We start from the raw sequence: 13,231 nt of genomic DNA on the forward strand, positions 1-13,231 counted from the left end.
CCAGTACAGGAACAGTGGTAGGGGTGGTGCCCTACTGCTTAGCAGAGAGCTCACTGTGGACAGAGAGAACCTGTCCTGAATAGAATTCATGACGTGGTTAGGCAGGGACAGGGCTTTAATGCCGGAGGAAGAGCCTGAAACTTGGCTGCTGTCCCTGATTCTGCCTGTTATCCTCAGGCTGGAGAGCCATGGGTACAAGGGTTCCATCCACAAACCCTCTGTCCTTTTACTGTACAGAATGAATATGGCTCATTCCTGGGCCAGCATTCAAAAGCCATCTCTCTCCCCCTTCCTCCTCTTCCTCCTCCCTCACTCTCCTTAAAATTGTATTACAAATTTTTAAAAAGTGTATTAATCAAGGGCCGGGAATTTAGCTCAGCAGTTCTGTGGCCTGCCTTGCAAGCGCAAGGACCGGAGTTCAATCCCTGGTACCAAAAAAAAAAAAGTGTATTAATCAGATTTTTCCCCCGGTACTGAGATTGAACCCAGGACCTCACACATGTAAAGCAAATGCCCTGACAGCCACACCCCAGCCCTTTTTATTTGACTTTGATGCAGGGCCCCACTAAGTTATCCAGGCTAGCTTTGAACTTGTGACCTCTTCCTCAGCCTCCCAGGTAACTGGGATTATAGGTGTTCACCACTGCGGCTGGCTATTCATCAGATTTTTAATGTAAGGCAACCATTTTGCTTTTCTGTGTAAGACTTCTACAATTTCCAGATGCTTTTCTTTAAATTCAAACACAAATTTTTTTAACACTTGAAGAAATTTGTAAACACTTGGCCAATTTTCCATGATTGCATTGTTGACTTACCTATACTTCCTTTGACAATGTTTTTTAACTTGCCCTGCTGAGTTTCTCGTACAGCATCCCATTAGATTTTTAAAGAACGAATCTCTCTGGTCATAATCCTTTGGTTTACTTAATATTTAAATGTTGCCATCACAGTAACAACTAGAGTCCACAGTGGCAACAGGATTGATAACTACAATCCCATTGGGGAGAGCAGCAGTAGCCGTGGGTGAAGGTGAACTGCAGGCACCAATGTGCTTTGCACTCAGAAGCCAGATGTGTCATAGAGGACAAGAGAGATGGGACAAGAACCACTAGCGCCAATTACTTTTCAGATAAAAGCTGCAGTTGCAGATCCTAATATAGCCAGTAGGTGGCAGCTAAGGCTCATGAGCTGCCATTCACGGAACAGGGACTTCGCAGGAAGTAGGGGCTCTGCCCAGGTTAATGCCTGAGACTGGCAAGCTCCCTTTCAGTCTTCGGAACCCAAGTGAGACACTGGTTTTCTCTACTATTGACAACCTGGTGGCATTTTTCTGTCCAGGTCAAAGTCCGGAAAAATCCTGTTGTGATGAGGATACTCAGGATCCCAAAAATAACACTGGTGTTCCCACCTGCCTTCAGGTTTGTTTCCCCTCTAGGAAGAAAGGGCCTGAGCTTGCTTTGGAAACACATATACTACAATTAGAAGACAGGGTCCGATTCCTGTCCTGCTAAGTTGTGAGCAATTAAAGTTGCCTCTGGGCCAGGGATTTAGCTCAGTGGTTCTAGCGCCTGCCTCGCAAGCACAAGGACCTGAGTTTGATCCCTAGTACAAAAAAAAAAAGTTGCCTCTTTTTCCTCAAACATAGCTGGGTGGAGCTACCATCCACAGGATAGCACCCAGAACAGAGGCGAATATCTCCCCAAACCACAGAGCTCTGCATTGCTTGCCCTGGCTGCTGTGGCTATGAAGGGCCCCAGCTGGCTCTGTGGGCCTGTCAGTGGCTGCCCTTCATGGTGGGCAGCGGGGGAGCAGAGGGACCCTACCACTTACAGTAAGTCCTGTGCTAACAGCCTATGTTGTCATTCATGAGACCTGACTCCAGGAAGATGGCCTCTAGGGACAGCAGTCAGGCATGTTGGTGACTGACTCCCAAAAACCACCCCAAACCACTGCTTAGTGGCTAGTGTAAGGATACAGGCCAGGTGCAGGGCAGGACAGTGGCCCTCTTCCTGCTGCACCCCAGGCCAGCCCCTCCTGCAGGTGGGGCTTGAGGTCTGCAGAGGACCTGGGGGACTGGGAGTGGAGAGGAGAGGCCTAGGGGGAGGTAGGGCAGTAGAGGACCAGCAGGCTCCGCTCTCCTACCTGCACGTGTCACATTCCTGGGCACGTGGGCCCCAGCCCTGGAGCACAGCTGGCCCTGCGGAGAGGATTGTGGGGCAGAACTATGCTGCAGAGGCAGACAGGGAGCAAGGGGTGGAGGATATGGCAGACTGGGTATGGGGTGGCAGAGCCCAACATAACAGCTCTATGCATGTCCAGCTTCCCTAACAACGGGGCTGGAGCTCCTCGGCAAGTCTGTGTCCCCACCCCAGGGCCCAAGCCCTCTGAGAAACAGGAGATGCTGCTTGGTGAACCCCACTTGGCCCAGGCAAAGAACAAAGCAAGAGGATACACCATACTGTCAGAATGCATTTAATAAACAGCACGATGGCTCCTGGCAGCTTGCAGCTCTGGGCACCTTAGCTTGCAGCGGGCAGCCCTGGGGTTCTTCCTGGGTGAGAGGCTAAAAGCCACTGTAGTCACTGTCCCCTTTGATGCCCACCAGACCCTGTGTAGTCAGAGGGAACGCAGCAGATCCTGCCTGGGTATGGGGGGGGACCCCACAGTCCATGGGTGGCTGGATCTGTCTCCAAGCGCCTATCCTGCCTGGACCAGTGACAAGGCTTCTGGCTTGGCCTACAGAGTGTGCCCTCTGGTCCTTTCACTTTGGGGCTCTGGCAACTTGGGCCCCCACTGTCAGGCTTCCCAGCGTGGAAAAGAACTCTTCCATCTCCTTCTGCAGCAGCTGGTTTCGACGCTCTGCATCCTCCCGCGCCCGCTCTGAGTTTCGCAGCTTGATCTCCAGCATAGAGTGCTTCTTCCTCTCCTGGTCCAGCTCCTCCTCCAGCCGAGACAGCTGACCCCGTAGCTCTGCGCTGCCCTCTTCAATGCTTAAACACCAAGAAGAGACATTTCAGAGCCCAAGAAGCACCACCCTGGCAGGGGCATCCCTGGGGACTTGCCAGGGCAGAGAGGGACCCACCCACTCCACATGAGCCCGTGAGCTATCAGCCACTCCACCCTGTGATCCAGAAGTGCCACCTGAGGACCTATGTCCTTAGTGAAACAAAGACCTTGCCTAGCCAGCCCTGTCGCCTGCCCAGTCACTTGCCCCACTGAGGATTGTGGGGGGGATCTGTCCCCAGGACTTTGCTCCTATGCCCTGAAGTTTGTGCCATGCTGTGCAGAGGTTGGCATTTTCTGTGACCAGAGGACAAGCTCCTGCTTGCCACCTGGGGACACTCTGGGGCTCAGGACCCAGCTGGCTGCATACAAGCCCCGCAGTGGTGACAGATTCCAGAGACCATCACCGAGTTCCACACGCTGTGTCTGTGGAACCAGTACTGGCTCCCACCCAGCAGTGAGCACAGACCTGGGAAGGAGGCCTCTCTTCCCTTAGGCAAGCGCACGCTGTCAGAGGGCCCAACCACTTCCTGGTCCCCCGCTGCTTTGGGCTGGGATACCAGTCCTCCCTCTTCCTCTCTGTGCCACACCTGGGTGACCATGTCCAGGCTATTGACCTTCTACACGATGTTTGGCCTATTCAAAGATCATGGTCAGCACTGAGCACTTCGGCTCCAGCTGTCCCACCACTGTGGGGCACCCCCTGCATGCCACACCATGGGCCTCTTTGCCTTTTGCACCCCCACAGTCCACAGAACCCACTTAGCTCCACTTTCAAATGTGATTAGTCTGGCTGCTGCTCCCAACTCCCACAGCCCTCCGTGGCCCATACCAGCCACCCGCAGGCCTGGACCATATGGCCTCCTGTCTGTGCCACCCTGGAACCTGGCAAGCTCTACATGGCAGCCAGGTGTGCCATCAAAGGGACCACAGAGCTCAAGACCATCCATAGGCTTTTCATTCACTCTCACCTTCCTCCCAATAGGCTGGAGCATCCAGGCCTCACTGGTCATTGTGCTGAGCGCTGGCATGGCCCTGGGGTCCTCTCCCTAAGCCCTTTCCCTCCACCCCACTTTACTGCCCTCCTCCCTTGTCTACTTCCAAATACATGGCACAGTTAGGAAGACCTGTTTGGGGTATGGCCTCTCTGTCCTGTCCTTCCAAACAAGGAGGGCAGGGATTTGGTCACAGATGTATCCCCAGCACCCAGCAAGCATCTACCCTAGGAAGACAGCAGATTCTATTTGGGGAAAGCTAGAAGGAGGCTCCCTATGGGGGCAAGAGGAGGTGGCAAACACACCCCGCCCCAGCACCCCAGGCCTGGTGACTCCATGTGAGCAGAAAATGGTCATGTCTTCCCTGACCACCCCTCTTCATGGGGACTTCCTTGGGCCTTTGGGAACCTCATCCTTCAGCCACAAAGCTGCAGTAACCCAGGCAGTACAGGCTTCTGAGCCCTGGGGACAATGCACAGCACTGGGCTGAGCTCAGGACAAACAGTGACCATAAGAACATTTGGCTAGCGCTTGACAGGCCAGCATCACAGCCAGGCAGCCAAAGGAGAACTCACCAAATAGCACCTCCCCTCTGCTGGGGAGCCCTTGAGGTGGCCCCACAGCAGCCCAGTGGGTGAGGTCGGCCACCTCTAGCATCCACAGCCAGTGCTCTCACTCTTCCTGTGACCCTGTGACCTGTGAGCCAACCCACAGCAGCCACAGCCTCCACAGCCACCTCTGAACAGGGTGTAAGGTGCAGACCCCGTTTCCAGCCAGGGCTTGGCTCTGGCATGTCCTTTCTCCTCTGCACAGCCCCAGCCCACCTACTGGCCCTTCACAGCCTGCCCGGACCCCACCTAACCCTAGATGCCCAGGAGACACTTCCGGCGGAGCAAAGGGGCCACATGCTGCCCTCTAAGACCCAAGGAGCCCAGCACAGAGAAACAGGAGCACCTTCCATGTGCACCACCACAGTCGGGTACAGAGCCTACAAACCCTGCTGGGTGTATGCCCATCTGCCAGGTCAGATAGCTGGCAGGGGCCTGGACAAAGACACTGGGGGACACCTGTGCCTGCTGTCCAGTGTGGTTGTCCCAGAGCTTGGGGAAAGCTCGGCCTCTCAGCTTGAGTGTCCTCTGCAATGGGGAGGACCCTTCTCACAGGCCACCTGGGGAAGGACAGGGACCCATCTGCGAGTGATCCCACATCACAACTGTCGCTGTGGCAAGGTGGAAGGGAGGGCTGACCCCGTGCTTGGGAGGAGTCTCACTGCTTGGCAGGCTGGGCTGGGGCCCCAGGGCCTGGGGCTATAGGATCCACAGCGCAGCAAGGACCCCAGGCCCAGCCTGCCCCACCCTGGCAGTACAGCCTTGCCCAACCTTCAGCAGGCCTGCCAGTCGCCAGCTCCAACAGATGTGCCCATCCCAATCCAACAGCTTGGGCTGCTCCCAGAGGCAGCAGCAAGGTGGGGCTGGCCTGGCGCCGCAGCTGGACCTTTACCTTCTCAGGCTCGCCTCATACTCGGTCCGCTGGTGGCTCAGTTCCGCCCTGAGCTCAGCCACCAGGCCCTGGAGCACCCGGCAGCGGTGGGGAGGGTCCTGGCCAGGGCTGCCAGGGTTGCTGGGTTCCTGGCTGCTGCTGTCGCCCACCCCTGCTTCATCTGGGCCGTAGGCTGGGTCGAGAGACCTGTGGTCCTCGCCACTGCTGCTGGGGAGTGGGGATCGTTCGAGGGCCCACTCGGTGTGCAGGGAGCTGCCAGCAGATGAGTCGCTGGCCCTGCAGGCTGTGCAGCTACTGACAGAGGCATCTCGGGGTGATGAGGCCAGGGACCACGCTGTGCTGGCCACACTGGCCGTGCTAGGAAAGAGGCTTGGCGGGGGCACATTGTCGTAGGTGGACAGTCTCTGTGTGGAGCTTGAGTCCTTGAGCCGGTCCTCTGATGAGGCCCGGTGGTGGCCGCGCAGAGATGACAGCCCATTCATGAGCCAATTTCCCCGGCCACCACTGCCGCCTCCAGAGGCCGGAGGCACCTCCAGGGACGTACTGCCCTGCTGTGGGCTCACTGACCCAGATCTCCGCTGGTGGAAAGATGACTTCCAGCCTGGCAGCGTCTGCACTCTCTTCCTGGGGCTGCCCTGGCCCAGGGCGGATGTCCTAGAGAGGACTGCGGCCGCTGGCCCATCCAGAGATGAGGTCCTGTGTGTGGGCAAGCTGGGGTCCCCAGGCTCTCCCTGGCTGTCTTTGTTGGCCTCCTCAGAGCCCCAGCCCACGGTGCACGGTGACCTTCTACATGGTGATATGGGCCCTTCTGGGGTGGGTGCCATAAAGAGCTGGCCATGTTTTCGGATGAGGACAGTCATAAGGTGCTGGACCAGGGAGGTGCCTGAGGGAGAGAGGAGAAAGGCTTTGTTGTGAGTGGCTGGAAGTGGTCAGGATTGCTATGGCCTGGACACAGGGTTGGCACCTATATGGCTGCCCACCCTTTGGTGGTCCAGGGCTGTCTTACTCGTATGGGCACACTCACAAATGCACATACACCCAAACACGCACACATAGTGCCTCCTGCCCAATCCCTGAGCATGCAGCCCCACACCCCAGTTCTGGGTACTCAGCTTCTGTGGCTCTGTGGGGGTGGCACTGAAAGTGGGCATGCAAGATGGCCCTTGGTATCTACCCAAGTAGCCTCACCACCAAAGACCACAGACAGGAAGTTTGCCAAGAGGTCAGGAAGGCTGGGCACTTGGGTGGACCCTGGTATAGAAGGTAGCCAAGAACTCAGGAATTATGCAAAGATCTGCCAGACAGGGCAGGGCACAATTCAGTGTCTACGTGGGCACTTTGGCATCTGGGCAGGTGAGGGCTTGGGCTTCCTGGCCTCAGAAGGCCTAAGCCAAAGCAACACCCCTGTGGAGACCAGTTCAGGTCCATGCCACCCCACACCACCACAGGGTCCCATGGCCACATCGTGCAAGGATCTGGGCCTTCAGCTGGCCCAGGGCTGGGCAGCAGGGCTCCAGGAACTGAACCTCAGTTCCTCTGTAAAACAAGGGCGATCATCATAGCATAGGCTGGTAGTGAGGACTGAAACTGATACAAATTAAGCACTACAGAGGCAGAAGATTGAGTCTAGACCCATATCTCTTACCATGTATTAAACTAAAATCAAAATGGGTCAAAGATCTAAATGTTAAAACAGAAACATCAAATCTGCTGGAGATAAAACAGGTAAAACTCTTTAAGACAGGCATAGGCAAAGGCTTTCTGAACAGAATCCCAATTGGAAAAGAAATAACATCAACAACCAACAAATGGGATCATATCAAATTTAAAAGCTTCTGCACTGCAAAGAAAACAATTAAACCAGTGAAGAGACCACCTATAGAATGGGAAAAAATTTTTGCCAGCTATTCCTCAGACATAGGACTAACATCTAGAACATATAAAGAGGGTCGGGGATTTGGCTCAGTGGTTCTGCTGCCTGCCTTGCAAGCACAAGGGCCCGAGTTCAATCCCCAATACAAAACAAAACAAAGAACTCAAGAAATGAGACCCCCCCCAAAAAAAAAATAAGACTCGATAAAAAAATGGGCAACTGAAAGAAACACTTCTGAAAAGAAGTGCAAATGGTCAATAAAAAATGTTCAACATCACTTGTCATTAAAGAAATGCAAAGTAAAACTACACTAAGATTCCATCTTAATTCAGAAAGAATGATTGTCATCAAGAAATCAGATAACAAATATTTTCAAGGCTGCTGGGGTGGGGGATGGGGTTCTCCACTGTTGGTGGGAATGTAAACTAGTACAACCACTATGGAAGTCAGGACAGTGATTCCTCAAAAAAAAGAAAAATAGAAATTCCATTCAACCCAGTTATTACCCTCTTAGGTATCTTCCTGAAAGAGCTACAGACATCATATTATAGGGACACACGCACACCCATGTTTACAGCAGCACAACTCATAATAGCTAAATCTGGGAAGCAACTTATATGTCCATTAACAGATGAGTGGATAAGGAAAATGTGGTATTAATACACCATGGAGTACTACCCTGCCATAAAGAAGGATAAATTCGAGTCATTTGTAGGCAAGTGGGTGCACCTTAAGACCATAATGTGAAGTGAAATAAATCAGACACACAGCTTAAATATTGCATGATTTCCCTTATATGAGAAAATCAAAGTATAAATAAAGAGCAAAATAAAAGGAAAACAGAGATATTTTGCAATGGGAAAGGGACCAAGAGGTAGAGGAGGGAAGAAGGGAAGGGAAGTAAAAAGAATTAAAATGTGTTATGTAATGCCCCACAATGAATATAATTATGTGCCGAAGACATGTACTAATAATGTAAAAAATAAAAAGCACTAAATAGAGACACATTAAAAGGTGCTACCACTGCTGAGGGTTTTGTTTTGTTTTGTTTTTAAGGACCCATCTTGTTATGTTGCCCAAGCTATCCTGGGGCTCCTGGGCTCCTGGGCTCCTGGGCTCATGCAATCCTCCTGCCTCAGCTCCTGCCTCACAAGTGCAAGGTCCTGAGTTTGATACCTAGTACCAAAAAAAAAAATCATTTTATTGGGCTGGGGATATAGCTCAGTGGCACCGTGCCTGCCTGGCAAGTTTAAGTTGATTCCTGGTACCAAAAAAAAAAAATCATTTTATTATTATTTATCATAGAAAAGCAACAGGGTTTACAAAGCTATGACATCCAAGAATCTTAGATAGTTACTTAATTGTGAAAGTAATGCAAAAATTGCCTGTGTGCAAGGGCAAGAACCCTGACTTCTCCTACCCCCCAGCCACTCTGTCCACAGAGACCCACAACGTGGCTGGGACCAGACACAACACAAGCTTCCCTTTCCTTTTACAGTGGACTCCACAGTCAGGCTCATGGGGAGTTCTCGGGAGGTGAGGACCTGAGCCAGTGTTCCTTGGGCCTGAAAATGCGCCCAGTAGCAAGATGAGCCCTGGCGCCCATTGCGCCTTCCTCCCCAGCACCTTCCATGATGGTCACTGGGTCCTCCATCGGTGGCCGCAGGATGTTAGGTCCAAACACAGTTGCCAGGTTCTGCACACTCATCTTGTTGACGTCTGAGTGGGACTGCACTTCATCCAGAAACCTGCCCAGGAAGGAGAAGAACCAAGCAAACTCTGACGGTCAGATGGATTCCAGCTACCAGGGCTTACCCCAGCTTGGCCCCTCTGTAGCTATGCCCAACTCTACCCTGGCCCCATCTTGTCCCCCCTAGCCATGCCTCCAAGTTTCAACAGTGGCTGGGCACCACCAGCTGCACCTGCCAAGCTGGATCAGGGCCATGGAGGGGGCCATCAGAAATGAAGGCCAGCAGCCCGCCATCCTTGACACAGGAGGAGAAGGACACAGGACTTTACAACCTACAGTGGAGTGGATGCCCTGGAAAGCCAGACACCCTTGGGTAAGAGCCCATCCACTGTACTGGAAGACACTGATCCCATGGGCTGTGATCCCCGCAGATGCCCAGGGGCACAGGATGAAAGGCGGGCCCTCACAGGACCCAAGCACCCAAGCTTGGGGCCATGCCCTTGTATGGACCCCAGTCCCTCTGTGACTGGACAGTGTGTCCATGTTGGTGGGGAAGGAGCACAGAGACAGAGCAGGAAGGGCCCTACCCTGAGCTACTTACTTGCAGATATATGTGAGCAGGTTGTAATTGGCCTGAGGGAGGTTGCGCACTTGTTGGGCCAGCTCTAGAGTCCCCTTGGGAAAGAAGAAAACAGCTTCACAACCCACCACAAGACCCGGGGAAGGGATGAAGCCAGGCCCCTGACCACCTCCATCTCCTGCAGCAAGTTGCAGCCACACTGTGACCTCTGAGGAGGCTGACTTCCTTTCTGGGAATGAGTGAGGGATGAGCATCTTTGGGGACACCAGGGACATCTCAGCTTACTAGCAAGGCACAGATATCTGCCAGACAGGCCAAAGGGACGGCAAACTGCTTCTCCTGCCCTAGTGCCCAGGGCAGCGAACACATCTGTTCCCCTCTGTCCTGAGTGCCCTCAAACTCTTTCCAGAGTGGGCAGGACAGAAATGGGCAGAGGGTGTCTTTATTTCTGAGCCCGAGGCCTGGGTGGCCCAAGCCAAGCACAGGAGAAGGCAGTGGAGTAAGAGCATCCACTGAGACATGGCCACAGCTGGGCTCCCTTGACCAAGGTGGCCTTTAGGAGGCACCTGGCTCTTTAGAACATTCAGGTCTAGAAACAGGGAAGGTGCAGAGCACAGAAGAGCAGGATACTCTGGTCACCTCCCTCAAAACAGAGGACACCCTCACCTGCCAAAGACAGCAGGATGCACCAACTCACCCTCCACAAAACACACACACACACACACACACACACACACACAGGAAGGATGCTCCCACGAACACCATATGGTCTGCATATGTAGGGCACTGAAAGCTGAGGACCTTGCATCCTGACTCCGAGTGCGTGTGCCCAGCCGGCTCCCCTCCCGGGATGGGTCCCTGGGGCACTGACCTCCCCCTCGTCCTTGGTGAGCAGCTGGGCGCAGCTGAGGAAGTCCTCATACCTAGCGAAGGGGATCACGGGCTCAGGCAGCTCCCGCAGGTACAGCTTCAGCAGGGAAGCCACTGTGTGCACATCCGTTGTGCTGGGGGGGCGGGGACAGTGTGAGGCTAGGCTCTGGGGGCTGCGGCAGTGACACACACCACACTGCACAGCCTCTTGCCTCAGGTCTGCAGTCAACTTCCTGGTGCCCATCCCCACGTTCCCCTGCAGGGCAGCACTCTCCTGTGGCCCTTGCCAGGTGCTGTCAGCCCCAGCCTGTACTTGCTTAGCTTCTGGGCTAGACCTTGGCCTTGCAGTGAAGGTCACAGGCAGGGCCCTGACCTCTTGCTTGCTGACCACACTCAGGCATCTGTGCTCGTCTCTGTTTCTGGAGCCCTGGCCTCAGTGCCCTGCACGTGGCCCGGAGCTGCCCAGGCTACAGTGGTCCTTTCTTGGGTTCTATTTGGCCTTACAGCACAGTCCGTAGTCTAGAGCTGGCCTCTCCTCCAACTGCATCGGTTATACATGTGCCCCTGAAAGTTCATCTGCTTCCCTTGGGCCTGTTTTAAACCCAAACCTACCTCCCCCTTGGGAAGACCTCAGCAAAGAGAGGGAGGGGCCAAGAGGCTGTAGTCACTAAAGTGCCATCAGCCCTGGCTGCGTCCCATGCCAGCCTCATTGAGATAAGCACTGGGTCCCTTTGGCCCTGACATCTGGGATTCTGCGGCTCCATGCCCCAATATGCACCCCAAACTCATACTGGCAGGGCCCCTCCCTGCCCTGTCCCTATCTCCCTTCCCCAACCAGATGTGCAGCTTTCTGCCCACCACTGCCTTTGCCTGGCCCAACTAGGCTGGCTGCACCTGGGACTCCATGTTGAGCCCAGGGTCCCCTGTCCTCTGGGGTCCCAGGGATTCAGTGGCAGCAGCCACCAGAGAAGAATGGTTGGGGCACAACCATCAAGTGCCCTGCAGAAAGGAATGTGCCAGAAAAAGCAAGAGTCCATGACAATAGGTCATGAGATCCCCGAGCCACTTCTTTCCAGAGCAGAGTGGCCCCTCCATTCTGCAGTTGTCCTTCCCAGGGCCCCAGACCCCACTGTTCAGCCCCCTCACATGCTGACCTTCTCAAAGTCCCCAACCCCCTCCTTTCCCTCACCTGCACAGGTCTTTTCTTCAACAGCTGGCTCAAGGCTTTTTCCTGAGTCCCCACCCTCCCACTCCACAGTGGATCCAGCCACTCTCGCCAGCACAAAGGGGAACCTACCAACCTGGGGGCCTTCTAGCCAATGCTGCTTGAGGGGGCCAATGCAGGGCACAGTGGGCATGAAAATAGGCAGGCCTGGCCTGGGGCATACCAGCCACCCCTGCTGTTCACATCCTCCAGCTGTGGCATCCTCCTTATCCTCCTGTTTTGAGTATCCCACGAGGGGCTCATACCCGGGGACCATCTGCAGCACCCAGAGTGATGTGAGCAGTGCCAAGGGGCTTGAGGGACAGATATGCTCGAAGAACAGTTTGAGTTCTGATGGCTTCCAGGTTGATGGGCTCCTGACACAGGAAAAACCAGGAAGAGACATCCTGGCAGGTGGACAAGCTGCTGCACACAAACCCACACCCTGCAAGGGATCATAAAGAGCACTAGGCCCGAGAATACCATCCTGGGGAGCTTCTGAAAGTCCAGGTGTCAGGTCCTACCCAGGTAGTTTGTTTGGAGCCATCTCCAATCCTATACCACCCAAGAGCACAGGACAGGGGAGTCCTGGTTGGCAAATGTTTAGAGTGCACCACTGCTCAATGAAAGCCAGGGTTAGGACAGAGCTTCCCAAGGCACCAGGGAAAAGAGACCCCTAAGATGGGCTGTAAATGCAGTGGCCTTTGATAGGGGTGGGACATAGGATGTGGGTAAGTCCCAGAGGTGGATTAGGGTGAGCACAGACCCCAGGTAGGTGGGGAGTGAAACAAGTGGCTGTGCCATCTTGCCACTGATGGAGGTAGGGCCTAAAGACAGACTTCAGCAAGCCTGGGGTCCTGAATGCAGCCATGCCTGAATTCACCTAGCCTGGTGGTCAGCAAATTCCCCCTTCTCTCCTGCCTGGGCCAGGCCTCATGGCTGGCACCATCCCTGAGGGGACCCATGGCTCTGTGCCCTGGGAGGGCTGATGTGCTCATAAGTGTGAGCAGCTGGTATCCATGCAGTGGCCAGGCTTGCTGGGTGCCACTGGCCCAGCCCCACAGCTCACCTGTCAAAGAGTGGCTTCTCACCACAGTCAAAGGAGTCCTGTAGGCCCCGCACCAGGTCAGCCTGGCCAGGCAGGCGGAAGAGCCCCTCCTCAGCGAGCCCACGCTCCCGGATGAAGTCCACACACTGCTCCACCAGCATTGGGGCCAGCCGGGGCCCGTACTTCCGCTCAAGGTAGACCGTGTCCTCCAGCCGCTGCCCAAAGATCCCTGGTACAGAGAGGGGCTGGTCATGCCTTCTACCACCCAGCTGGTGGCAGGCAGCAGGGACAACACAGCCGTAAGGGCCAGAGGATGTTCTTCCTGGGGAGACACATTAGACACTGGGGGGCATATCCTGGGTGCATGGATGCAGACAACACCACTGTGATGCAACATCCCTGCTCCCTAGGGAATCCAGTCAGAACCACACTACTCCTGCCGAAAATAGAAAAAAAAAAAAAAAAAAA

General features: G+C 54.5%; 1 protein-coding gene across 12 annotated transcripts in view; it reads right to left on the bottom strand.

Annotated features, from left to right (window-relative positions):
* Positions 1–2,474: 2,474 nt before the first annotated feature.
* Positions 2,475–13,231, bottom strand: part of Arhgap22 (Rho GTPase activating protein 22) — a 165,707-nt gene continuing 154,950 nt past the window's right edge. For all 12 annotated transcript variants that reach the window (XM_033761827.1, XM_033761809.1, XM_033761808.1 and 9 more), the window contains 6 exons: positions 12,785–12,992; positions 10,513–10,645; positions 9,663–9,736; positions 8,998–9,119; positions 5,499–6,381; positions 2,475–2,990 (listed from right to left, as the gene is read on the bottom strand). In XM_033761827.1, the coding sequence (XP_033617718.1) occupies positions 2,762–2,990; positions 5,499–6,381; positions 8,998–9,119; positions 9,663–9,736; positions 10,513–10,645; positions 12,785–12,992 (1,649 nt within the window). In that variant the 3' untranslated portion in view covers positions 2,475–2,761. The remainder of the gene's footprint in view (positions 2,991–5,498; positions 6,382–8,997; positions 9,120–9,662; positions 9,737–10,512; positions 10,646–12,784; positions 12,993–13,231) is intronic.

This window comes from Fukomys damarensis, unplaced genomic scaffold (genome assembly GCF_012274545.1).
Source record: "Fukomys damarensis isolate Sample0158 unplaced genomic scaffold, DMR_v1.0_HiC HiC_scaffold_1, whole genome shotgun sequence".
In the NCBI taxonomy this organism is placed as follows: Eukaryota; Metazoa; Chordata; class Mammalia; order Rodentia; family Bathyergidae; genus Fukomys; species Fukomys damarensis.